At 38.7% G+C, this 12,559-nt stretch overlaps 1 protein-coding gene across 3 annotated transcripts in view; it reads right to left on the bottom strand.

The window, feature by feature from the left end:
- Positions 1-12,559, bottom strand: part of KIF13A (kinesin family member 13A) — a 119,197-nt gene that overhangs the window by 59,749 nt on the left and 46,889 nt on the right. For all 3 annotated transcript variants that reach the window (XM_087764395.1, XM_087764380.1, XM_087764373.1), the window contains exon 4: positions 5,638-5,698. In XM_087764395.1, the coding sequence (XP_087620521.1) occupies positions 5,638-5,698 (61 nt within the window). The remainder of the gene's footprint in view (positions 1-5,637; positions 5,699-12,559) is intronic.

Genomic DNA, 12,559 nt, shown 5'->3' on the forward strand with positions numbered 1-12,559 from the left:
TATTCTTTCTTATATCTCTACGCTCTTTCCCCTTCTATTCCTCCAAATCATCCCCTTACAGTTTCTGAAGCCCTGATGGGGAGATCTGATTTGACAGTGTTCCCAGGGAAACCTACGCATTAGAGGAACCCTGGGACCTGTTCTCACAATCTGTAAAATGAAGCTATCTACAAATAAATCTTAAACATTCTCAAGTTCGCTAGACTGGTGACAGATAGCAGACAGAAGAGACGAGAGGGAAGAAAAGCGAGGGGAGGAAAAAGGGCCACACCCTTTCCAACAAAACTCCCTTTTAAAAGGGCAGTTATTGTCTTTCCTAAGATCTGCTCATTTAGTGACAAACACATTCAAGATGTGCCGTAACAAAAATTATTTTCAGTGTCTGGTTTTCAGATGTCTAGTATTTCTAGTTCCCAACAACTTGTCAATCTGAAATAGGGATAATTGTCTCATATGAGCACAGATTCATTCAGCCAGGTCATGACTGCAACGTTATGACACACCGCTGCCGTTCCTGACACCGCCTCCCTTATACAGCCAAAATAGCTAGAACAAAATAACAACTTGTTATGTACAACACTGAAAAGTCAAGTCTCTTTATGGCTTAATCTCTAACCCAGAACATGTTAATAAGAAAATCTTGACAGCAATAAACTGCAGTTGGTTCCATGATCTAATAGTTAAAATAAAACTTGATCTGCGGAGATCAGAATTATTAAAAGCTCTGCTAGATAACAGTTTCAAAAATCTCTCTAGAACTGGCAAAAAGATGCCTATGGTTCACCTTAACAAGAGCCTAAAAGCACAACAGCTAGCATCACATAACTACTGCAGCCTAACACTATGGTATTGACAAAGCACTGAAGTCTTTAATGTTCAAAGCTTTAATCCACCAAAAGGTCTCGAGTGCTTCAAAGTAGATGCCGCAACATCTACATTTTAAGTGCCTGACCTGTACAGTGCTAAAATCATACTGAATAACTAAGTTTCCCCAAAAACGTACAGGTCAGGTGCCAGCTGCGTGACACAAAATTAAGTCCTACATACTATGTAGAGTCTCTCAAACCCCAAAAAAGTCAAGGGAACAGTAAGACAGGGATAGGCTTTTCCCACATAACAGCTTAAATGCATAGGCCTGAACTACAGACAGACAGTCCTGCCTGCTCAAAATCCACAACTTAGAATCTTTCACGAGGGTAGAATTGTACTGTTCTTCAAGCCAGTTGCCTGGTTTGTTTCCTTCTCAAATAGCCACTGGAAGAGCAGCGGCCAGCATATATATATTTCATATAAAATTATAGCTTAGCCCAAAGTCAGGTGTTTAGCCTCTCGGGACAAAGCAGGCTGCAGAAACACAGATCTGAAATTTCAGGCCAAATATGATGCAGCTTAGGGAGTTTAAGAAAAATCCACGGTCAAGTCAATACAGTGTGGGGTCCTTGGAATGGACCTGCCTAAGTGCTACTGTAGTTAGTTGTACCATCTCTTGAATCCTTCCCAAACTGAAGAGTTTCTTCCCTTCCTTTTAAAAATCCACTTCATTGCAGACTTCAATAGGCTCTTACTGTCGTCTAGGCTTGTAAAAAGAATTCTTTGTTCTCGTCTCTGAGAATTTCTCAGTGTCCTCCCCTTCACCAAAATGCCGAGCTGTTATTTGCGCCTGTGAGCTTTTCAAGGCAAGCAGGTGTGTCCTTATCCATGAACTGACTCTTGACCCATTCAAGTCAAGAAACAAATGGTAATACAAAATGCATGCTCTCAAAACACCTCTCCTATAGCCTACCAGGAAAAGCTCATCCCTTTTCCAGATGAAGGCAAACTCATTCTGTCCTATAACCAAATTCCCCTCCCTCCTCAAAAACCTATTTCATTGACCCATTTTGGTTATTTTTTTTTCCTTTCAGATAAGAGGCTCGTATACTCGCCAAACACCCAGTTATGTCTTTCAGAATTAAATGATCAGAAAAAAGGCAGAGGAGCTAGCACGGGATGATCAGCACAAACCCAGAGGTTTGCAACCCCTCCCTGCTTGGAACAATGTAGCCACAAATTGTTCAGAAACACACAGCCTCAGTATTGAGAGTAATCCTCTACCCGCTAAGTGGTTGGATTAAAACAAAAAACACTTCAACATAAACACTTCATTTTCAGTCTTAAGAGCAATTCAGAGGGGGTTTTGCATCTTGCAGTCTCTAAGCTGGGATATCAAGTTGTTACAGAGTCTCCATCTCTTGCAGTATCTAAAAACCAAAGCACCGCTTCCACAAGGGTCTCCTGAAAGAGCTCACTCCTCTTCTGTGCTCCAGACTCCCTGCCATCTTCATGAGAAATACAGTCCTGCAAGGAGAGCTACAAAGATGCCTTTCTCCAGATGTTTTTCCTCACATGAAGGTAATCTTCACTATTTATGTCAGTGATATTACTGGACCGTTTTAGAATTTAGGACCCAATTTCCACTTCAGTGCAAAAAAAATTGCTAAAAAAGCAGTTCTGCTACCAACAGCCTACTTCTGTACCATGATCATTCAAAAAAAAAAAAAAAAAAAAAAGGATAGTTTAGTGCTTTGTGCATATGGAGTTATTGAAATACAAGTTAGAACCTAAATACACAGCATTAGGTTTTCACAGCAACAATCCCTGTTTTTTCAAATGCTGGAAAGAGAAGGTGACTTTCCAACTGCAGTAAGATCCCTTGTACTACCTGAATACGAGTTCAGAAAGAAAATTAGTACATATAAAATAAGCCTTAGCTTCAGCCAAAAAAAGATTAAGATACACTAAACTCATTCTGTGAGATAAAAAGATGGCTAATCCCATTTCAGGGTCAGCCCTGCTCCCCCACAGCCTGAGAACTGTCACCAGTTACCCATATGATTAAGTTTATCCAAACAAGAATCTCGCTCTTGCGCAAACAATATTAATAAGTGCCGGTAGTATTGTAGATCAATCAGCAAAGGGAAAAACAAAACCAGCCCATAATCATGTGTGATAGCTTTAAGCATCCTGTAACACAGAATTCAGACGTATGTTGTCTGTGGTGCACACCATTCTGTGGGTTTTCCGATGTCCCACGTACCAATTGACAAAATCTTTAATATAGCATGATATACACAACAATACATCTACCCAATATAACGCAAGATGAGCATGTTTTGGTTTTGCAGAGAGTGATGACTGATAGGGTAGCCTAGTACTTGAGAATCTCTTAAACCTTCTGCTGTCACATCTTCCAGTGTGTTTCTGTGATGCAGATAAAAGGGTTTTTCAAGTAATTAAATTTGTCTCGCATACCTTTTTTATTTTAAGAATTTTACTTAAACTTGAAGTTCATATATTACTTACATTTACAAGCACTCTGCACTTCGCTTTCAAGCTTTATACATATTTCCTTTTAATTGTGCAACTAATCACTGCTCTTGCCAATGACATTAAACTTACGCATCCACATAGAGTTACTTTGGGCAGGCAATATTTAATGCATCTGCCTAGCTTCCAGATCAGCACCCCTTCTGTAGTCCAGGGTCTAACCAAGATATTACAGTTTAGCTCAAAAACTCAGTCTGTCAGGTGGCTTGTTTGGAGTCTTAAGCTTGTTAATTCTGTAACAGTCTCTGGTACAGTCTCTGGACATAGACAACATGTATATTTGCAAGGTGCCTAGAACAACGGGGTGTTGTTCCATGAGGCAAAGGAACTATTAAAAACCTCAACCAAAACCAGTTATCGTATTTTTTTGTTTAGTACAGTAATTTAGGCCAAGCTGTGAAAGAGACTTAGGGCACCTTAATACTACAAATATATAAAAACTGACATCCTGCCATTTTGGCATTTGGTTTGTTGGCTCTAAAAGAAGAAACGCTACTGTAATACGGGATAGTATCAGTTCATGCACAAGCAAGCGAACAAGCCAGCAATGCAGTAACTTGGGCCTGAAACAGATTTTTTTTTTTTTTTAATATTCTGCCAAATTCATTATGTTCTAGACCATGAGGGCTTGAAGTCACAAGTTAACTTCAAGACAAAAAAAAAAAACAAACAAACAAAAAAAAAAAATCAGTGAAAGCACTGCTTTTTATATGCAAGTCTTGAAGCTCACATTCTTATCATATTTCTGAAAAAAAACCCAGGAAAAGAGTTTTGTTTTTTTCCCAGGCAGGAACATTACCTGGAATGGGCAAAAAAAAACACCTTATAGCTTTCCGGCCAGTAAGAAAATGCAAGAGATGCGGGTGGCAGCTTTCTAGAGTCCAGTCCGACAAGAGGTTCATCTGCATAGCTAATAACACTTCAGTCCTCAGATAAGAATTCAATAACAACTTCCGAAAGAGGCTAGAGAAATCGATCTTTGACTCAAATTAAAAATAACCAGACCTAGAACCCCACTGAATTTACCTGGAGATGGGTTAAACAGAGACAGAAACAAGTTTAACTGGTTAGGGGTGTTTCTCTGGTTTATCTCTTCTCTACAAGTGGGTTAGCACCATGGTGCACCCAATAGGTGCAGCTCCCACCTGCGCACTCGAGGCACATGGGGCCAGGATCTGGGTGCGTACCATCACCTCCTTCCTTTAAAAGGGAACGGAGGCTGCAGGCACAAAAGGAGGTGCTGCGTGCTCCAACGGCTCTCCCAGCCTGAACCATGAATACTGTGCAGTGCACCTGTTTGGTGCAAACACAGCTACTGAAAGGCGAACTGACGCACAACCTTTTTTCCTGAAGAAACCTATCTTTGCTCAGGCAACAAGAAATACAGCGGAAGCTATGGTCAAGTCTAACCTCTAAGATTTGGGATTTGATACCAGAAGCTACAGCAGTCAAAGATACATTTTAACACAAGTATATGACAGTTCGTTTATTAGACCACTGATCTCAAAGTTTGAGCCAATTAACCCTATCAATGTTCAAGATTTCTTATGGGCCACAAAACTTCATAATATGAATATCTAAACTGAATGCTGTTTTTTTTCTCCTTTCCACGGACCACAGCCTTGAAATCCCAGTGTTCAGAGCCGTCGCTATCAAAACAAGTCCTCTTATAAAGTATGAATATACTAATACACAAATCCAGTTATGAGGAAACTAACTACTGGGATTGCAATCTTGCCTGGATTATCCAGCTTTTGGGAGGAAGGAGTAACAAAGCTGATCACTCAAAAACATTAGGGATCTGAACAACCAGACTATGAATGACTTGAAAGACGTGAAATAACCACACCATCTGAGGAGAACATGCTTTATTCCTCTCTCGTGCAGAGGAACACCGAGCATTGAAAACACAGGTTCATCACTAGCATTAGTCAGAAGTAATTTCTGATGCAGAACTGAAATTTTGTTTTAAATGACAGAAATAATCCTCACAAAAGGCTCTTCCAGGGGGTAAAAAAAGAACACTATAACTTAGATGTCAAAGCATCCCTCCTGAACAGTGTACCAGGCACCTTAAAGCTTGCATTCGTTCTAAACTGAGGCACTAGCACTCAGATGACTCAATCCCTGTAAAAATGAGAAGTCCGCTTCTGTGAAGAAGTCACTTGAGCATCACAGTACAAAATGCAAAAAAACTCCACAAAACAAAAGCCCAAGCTCTCATATGTTCTCAAGTTATTTACGCTGTCAAATGTATGGAAAATAGCTTACCTGCATATTTTGTGGTGTTTGATTCGTCCACGGACCAGAAGCAGTGATCAAAGGCAAACACCTGTACAAGCACATAAAAAGACAAATTAGGAACTCTGGCTACAAGACATTTCTCTTAAAGCAGTACAAATCCATGACTGTTTAATTGCAGTTAGGCTCTACTGTTTCTATGGATCCTACATCAGAACTGTAAAAAGGCTTCATCAGCAAGAATACTTTTGGAAAATCTTGAGAGTTGCAGAACTGCAATAGTTCTTTTCTACCTGTATTATACATAATACAAAATACTGCTTACTGTATCCCTTAATACAGACTTCAAAACACAGCCAAACCCTAATAATTAGCTCACTCTTCTCCAGGCACTAATGCTGACAAAAGTTTCTGCCAACAGTAATGAAACAGCACCAAAAGGACTCAATATACAGAACTTGGTGAGATGACTATTTAGCGGACATCAATACAAGACATACAAAAGTTTTACCGTGGGTTGGACTTCTAATGCTCAAAGAGCAGCATTACTACTTACAAGCCTTAAGGAGCAAATAAATAGCATCAGATTACCTGCCTAAACTAAGAGTACAGTACTGGATCTCTGTAGAGGAAGCTCACAAACTACAAATAGAAAATGTAGCTCTATTAGACAAACAAGCTATCAGAGCCTGCTCTAATGAAAAGACTTAATACCACTTCAGTCAAGAGTTCCAGCTGGGTAGAAATCAAATGAGATTCAATATTGTGCTCAGTGGGCTTGTGGACCTGGAACAGTGTCCTGTAAAACCACTTAACACGTTGGGATTTGATCCAAGTTACTTTTTCCGCACATCTGAGAATGTCATGGTACAGACGTTTAACACTGTTGTTTTGACAGCTTTATATTGCCACAAACACACCTTAAGCTGCAGTGTATTTTCCACATTTTACCATGGTAAACTGACTGTGGATGAGTTAATGACACAGATTCTATTTATTTTTTTTCTTTTGGGATCCCAAGAGGTGGGGAAAAAAACCCAAACAACTTTATTAAAACTTTGCCTGGGCCAAGACTTTCTTTGCCTGGTCTTCCAACAGCTGATCTCCTTAGTGAGACAAACCACGCAGGTCAGTGTAGAGCAAAAGCCGCAGGCTCTATTGGCAGAAACGCCAGATTCCCCGTGAGACAAACCCTGAAGTGAGGAAGAAGATGGGTCATTTCCTTTTGGCTTTTGGGGATGTAGAACATCTTGGATTCCCTGCTATTGCAGAATTACTATGCGATCTAATCTACAGACATCTTGTAACCGAACCCTTCCCAAAATGTCCGTTGCTGCAAATATTTCAGAAGGACAAAACCAGGCAGCACAGTAACCTCACGTCCTTCCCTTTCCCCCAACTTAACGCAAAACACATCAAAAGGCCTGAGAGAAGACTGGATACTGAGACAACACTTAGTCCACAAGAGTGAAATGAGTTCTGGAATTCCCTTCTGAAGAGAAAACAAACAAACAAACAAACAAACCCATAACAGTAAGCTAACAGGGAGGTCTGAGTCACTTACTGCAGCACAAATAGAAAGAGACAATTTGGTGAGTCAGGACGTTCCCTGCCGTGACTGAGTCAAAGGCTTAGTTTTGCCACTGAACTGCAAGCAAAATGCAGCCGTTACTTCACCTTATCTTCAGACCTCCACGTAAGTAGGGGGTATTTTAAATTACTTTTGTGCATTTGTTCATCATGCTTCAAATCCAAGTATAATGAACTCTTCATCACCAGTAAGAATGCTCTAACCCTTTTCCTAACTTTTACAGCCCAAGAAATAGAGTTTTCTCTTCTCACGTTCCACTTCTATGGAAATTTTCCTCACAGGACTTGGTAACAATACTTAATCTCTCTACAATCAAACAGCAAGCAGTTCAATTACAAAAGAAAACCCGCTTGTAAGGATCCAAATCTACCAGATGCCCATTCTTTCCCCTTCAAGCTAAGTATTTTCTGCAGTGGATCACACAGCCCAATTCAGAAAGGTTACCCAGCTACACATGCTCATCTGTAATGACTTAAATGTCAATACAGCAGTACTGTAGGTCAATTTAATCTATTGTCCTACACATTCATCCCTTGGTTAACATGGAAAATCATGACAGGATTATTCAATGACTCATAATTTACACACTGATCTTGCAAAGAGACTTTAAAAACTAAAATATGTGCTTGCAGCCAAGTGCTTCTCGTAGAAAAGCAGCTTTTATTTGGATTTTTTTTTTTTTAAGGTAAAAATTGGTCAAACTGATTTTTAAAAGCTCCAAAACGATTATGCAATAGGAAGAGAAAAATTCTGTCTCAGGATAAACCAAATGTAAATATAGCATTTTAGTATGTTTTCATAGTAAACATAAAAAGCCAGGACATGGACTTAGGCTGTTTATAAAATCTGTTCTGGAAAATTGCCAAATCCTTCTAACAGAAGTAACAAGATTACTTAAAAAAAAAAAAAAGTCAGGCAAAAAAAAGTGGAAACTGCTGGGGCATGCACTATCTGCAAAACATGAAGAGCAGCTGCAGTAAAACTCCCTTCTCCATTAAAACAGGCAGGCAAAACTTTAAAAATACTTTGGTCAGTGATGACAAAACAGCAACCTTGAACATTCCTAGCAACGATAATTTAAGGAAGCACCCAACCAAAGCAATTTTCAGGACAACTCAGACCTTTGGGAAAACAGATTCCAACTGCAAGAACTAACAGAGTAAGAAATAAGGCATACAGGAGCAAGAAACTTGGTCCCAATCAGTGAGGCTCTTTCACACGTAGATAACGAAGGCATTTTATGGGAAATGCCTGTAGGACAGCGTCCTACCTTAAAAGTGACCCTTTTGATCATCTTTTCTGTACAGAGATGACTCGCTAGTTTATATTTTCCTGACCTCCAGTGCAGGAACTGCAGGACATGCAGTCCCAGGAAGAGCACACAAGCATACTTGGGGTCAAGATACAGAACCTACGCTATGATGAAGAAGAAAAAAACCCTCTAAGTCTCATCTAAGGTGCTTGCTTCCTTCTCCCATCTTCACTGATTATTCTTCCTTGAAAACAAAAATGGTGGGTATTACTTTTTCTTTCGGTAGGAGTATGCAGAATAGTAATTTTTTTTTAATTAGTGTTTTCTCCCCAAGATCCATTTCCCTGAAGAAGGTATTGAACCTCCTGTCAATATGACCTACCAAGGCTATCCAGAAGTTCTGTTAATGCTGAAGTCTCAGACTCAACAGCCAATACTCAAACTGGGCATTACTGGGCACTGAAAATGCCTTTTTAGCTTTTTGAAGAACACCCAAAAGCAAAAATCTTTACCAACTTATAGCAAAACTATATCAACCAACTATATCAAAACTACCATTGAAACGTATTTGAACAGAGAGATCTGTGACACACAAACAGAATTTTTTAAACTTCAAGCACCCTCTGTGAATAAGTTTTAACTACATTTTGGAAAACGTATTCCATTTAGGTGTATTAACATTAAAAGGTTTTTTCGTCTGAAACTCAGTTTAAAATTGCTATCTGTATCTCCACTAAGATTTCCTGAACTTTCAGTTACTCTTCCAAGCATTTTGAGTAAGTCTCTGTGACTATATGGACAAGTATTTCTGCTTTCCTGCTTCTGTGATGTCAATTCCATAGCCACTGTACCAGGAAGCTTAACGTATTTTCAGAAGGTAAGCAAAATGGGAAAACCACAAAAGACAGGTATATATACCTACTTCAGGTTGGCATTCAACCACAGCAGACATAAGTTCACATAGGTGCTGGCCAGTTCTCACAACCAGACCCAAAATTACTCTGGGCTTTTAAATTACAGAGGGAACTGACAAACAAGCCTTAAAACTTTCTTGTTTTTGCAAGATTCTGTACCTCATACTTCATCCTAGCATCTAAAAGAGAAAGCCAGATAAAAGGAAGCTGCCAAGAACCTGCCACACTAGGGCAGTACCTTCTAAACCAAAAATTCTGAGTGGCGCTAAGAGACCAACAGGGTGGGTTTTTTCCCCAGCTCTATTATTCCAGTATTTGACATTGCATAGTATTTTCAGTCTGAGTGGTATGACAGTTGGAAAAAAGTCTGGACATCGCATTTTAGACATCTAGAAATAGTCAAGTAACAGACAGATCCACAAGTAAAGGAACACAGCTCACCAAGACAGATCTTGGACAACTGGAAGTCCATAGTAAAAATATGTATATGAGCCTGAGTATGTACCCATTGTATATTCATATAAGAATTTTAACTCACTAACATTACAGCACAAACACATAAAAATGGAAAGTTATGAGAAAGAATTAGCCAGAAGTGCTAGATCATAGTACTACTGTATCCAGGGTCACCATAAGCATGCACATTACCTTGGGTAACAGGGTTACGTAGGCCATTTCTAGGTTACAGAGAACGATACTCAAGAGTGTTAACTACTGAAAGTGAAACAAAAGACTTGTTCTGGTAACCACAAAGTTTAAGTAAAGAAAAGATACGGGGCTTTGATTCAGATTTCTTCCGCAAACACCTACAGCAGTTTAAGACAGCTGTTGGTTACTGTTTTGCTAACGAGGCAGCTAGGAGGTTATGGCTTCCACAGCAAAGCAAACAGTGATGCAGACCCACGCATCCACCACGTCAGTGAAAAAATCTGGAGTTTTGTCTCAAATTCACCTGTACCTGTGGCTTAAAATGAGATTGCAGATTTTAAACTAGAAGGGCCATTGTGCCTCACTGCTACACAGCAGTACCTTCTCACAGAATCGGAAGAGACAGCCAAGGGATATTCACATTTTAAATAGCCAAACCAGTATTCTGCAGAACTCGTTTTTATTAAAAGCCCCTAACCAATGGCTTGAAGAATTAATAATTTTAAGGGTTTACACATGCAAGTATACTTATGTGAACTACTTACAGGTAATGAGTACCATATCCAATATTAACTGCTTGCTAGATTAAGCCAAATGACAGAATTAGTTTAGAAAAGAATCTAATTTCACATTCAGTATCAGTTGTTTTGAAGCCTCATCCTCAGTACAGACTAGATAGAGTCTGGGGCTTCCAGCATTTAGCAATGCATTACCCAGACGGAACATAACCCCTAACGTACACTGTCTATGCATCTATACAATATTGTAAATGCGTAGCTAACATGTTTAATAGCCATTTCCATCAGACTGGTAGATGGCCGATTAATTATGTTTTATTTTTACAGAAAAAAGTTTTACTGGACAGGTGCAAACATCTCTCACGTGAGTCTCAATGAAGCTGTCAGTCTGATGTGTAGGGTGACTTACAGGGGTACCTGGTTGCTAAAAAGAAAAGCAAGGGAGAACTGAGGAAGGGAAATTTTCATTCACCAGGCAGCTGTTCCTTCATCCCTACTACAACTGCTGATGGAGGTAAGTGATAAAGGAAATGGCAAGTGATATTAGGAAATGGCAAACAGTCTACACTGGTAAGCTTAGTGTAAATGGAAGCCATTAAAGAACCCAAAAAGAAAGAAGTTGGTCACTGTATGAAAAACACAAGACCTACCACAGGCCTAAAGAAGTACGGACAGAAAATCTGAAGGCAGCCTAGGGCACAGCTCGCAAATCTCAGCTCAGAACAACTGTTCTACCTTTGTCACAAGGTTAGACTAAAAGCCCAAGATTAGTAATACACATCACGTTTGTGGAAATAGCAAAACACCCTGATATTCTTATATAACTTTTCCTACCACAGCTTCTGAGCTACCAAGTTGAACGAAGATCACAATTTATCCATCGCTGATGATGAAGCATCTCATTAAAGAAACTTCCAATATTTATGAAATTTCATTTTTTAAAAAATACCAATTTGAAGATCAACTATGTGCAGTACCCTAAAAACTGTATAAATCAAGAAAAATCCAGATCTCATATTACATCTTTACAAACTCAAAGCCTACTTCCACTGATGGTACAAACCTTCTTCTGTCTCAAACTGATAAACATTTCACACAACATCTTAAGTTTTGGCATTATAGCTCAAGGATGTTAATGACCATCTAACTATACCTAACAACAATGTGGCATATATGCACAAGCATGCAGCTGTTATATTTTTGTCAAAGAAATGCAAGGCCATAATTAAGCTTTTACATAACATCAAGAATAACTTTATCTGCCTATAATGGAACATGAATGATGTACTACAGAAAACGAAGCCTCTTGTAAAAAAGTTTTTCTGAAATTACAACAAAAAGGAGGAGTCTGCTTTGCTTTTTTTCGTAAATTTTTAAAAATTATCAAACTTTTTAATATTAGATATATTAACTGGGATTGATAGAAGAACTTTATTAAATGCTATCAAAAAACCTGAGAAACTAAAAAGCAGGTCCAGGAAAAATATAAATCAGTACAGCATACCATTTTAAACTGCAATATCAGTGTTGTTCATTTTCACCTGCTGTGACCTTATATTACGTATTTGTTTGGTTTTTTCCAAATATGATTATTTCAATTAATGTTAAAATAGTTTGTTCCATTCTTCCCTGCCTATTGGGAATAATACATATCACTTAGTGAGATGCTTTCTTCTGAACTTAAAAAAATTAATCAAAACAATAGATATTTGGATTTCATATATATATATAATATATATATGCACACATACATATACAATAGCTGTCTGAACTATAAAGTAGATAGATATCATCTAAGAAAGATTATATAGGTCAATATCCATCCCAATTTCTATTCCCAGAAGGCCTACAGAATGCTCTGCTACACCTGCAGAAGCCACAGACTTGCATACACTATTTCTTGAAGATCTACAAATCAAAGAACAATTTAAAAGAAAACCTCATTCAGAGCCTTCTGCTGTAAGAAGTACCATTCAACAGAAACAGAAAGAATAAAATTATCATTAAATTGCTGAAGCAAAATACCAAT

The sequence above is a fragment of the Nipponia nippon genome, unplaced genomic scaffold (assembly GCF_047370975.1).
Source record: "Nipponia nippon isolate SJK-2023a ecotype South Korea unplaced genomic scaffold, ASM4737097v1 scaffold_1, whole genome shotgun sequence".
In the NCBI taxonomy this organism is placed as follows: domain Eukaryota; kingdom Metazoa; phylum Chordata; class Aves; order Pelecaniformes; family Threskiornithidae; genus Nipponia; species Nipponia nippon.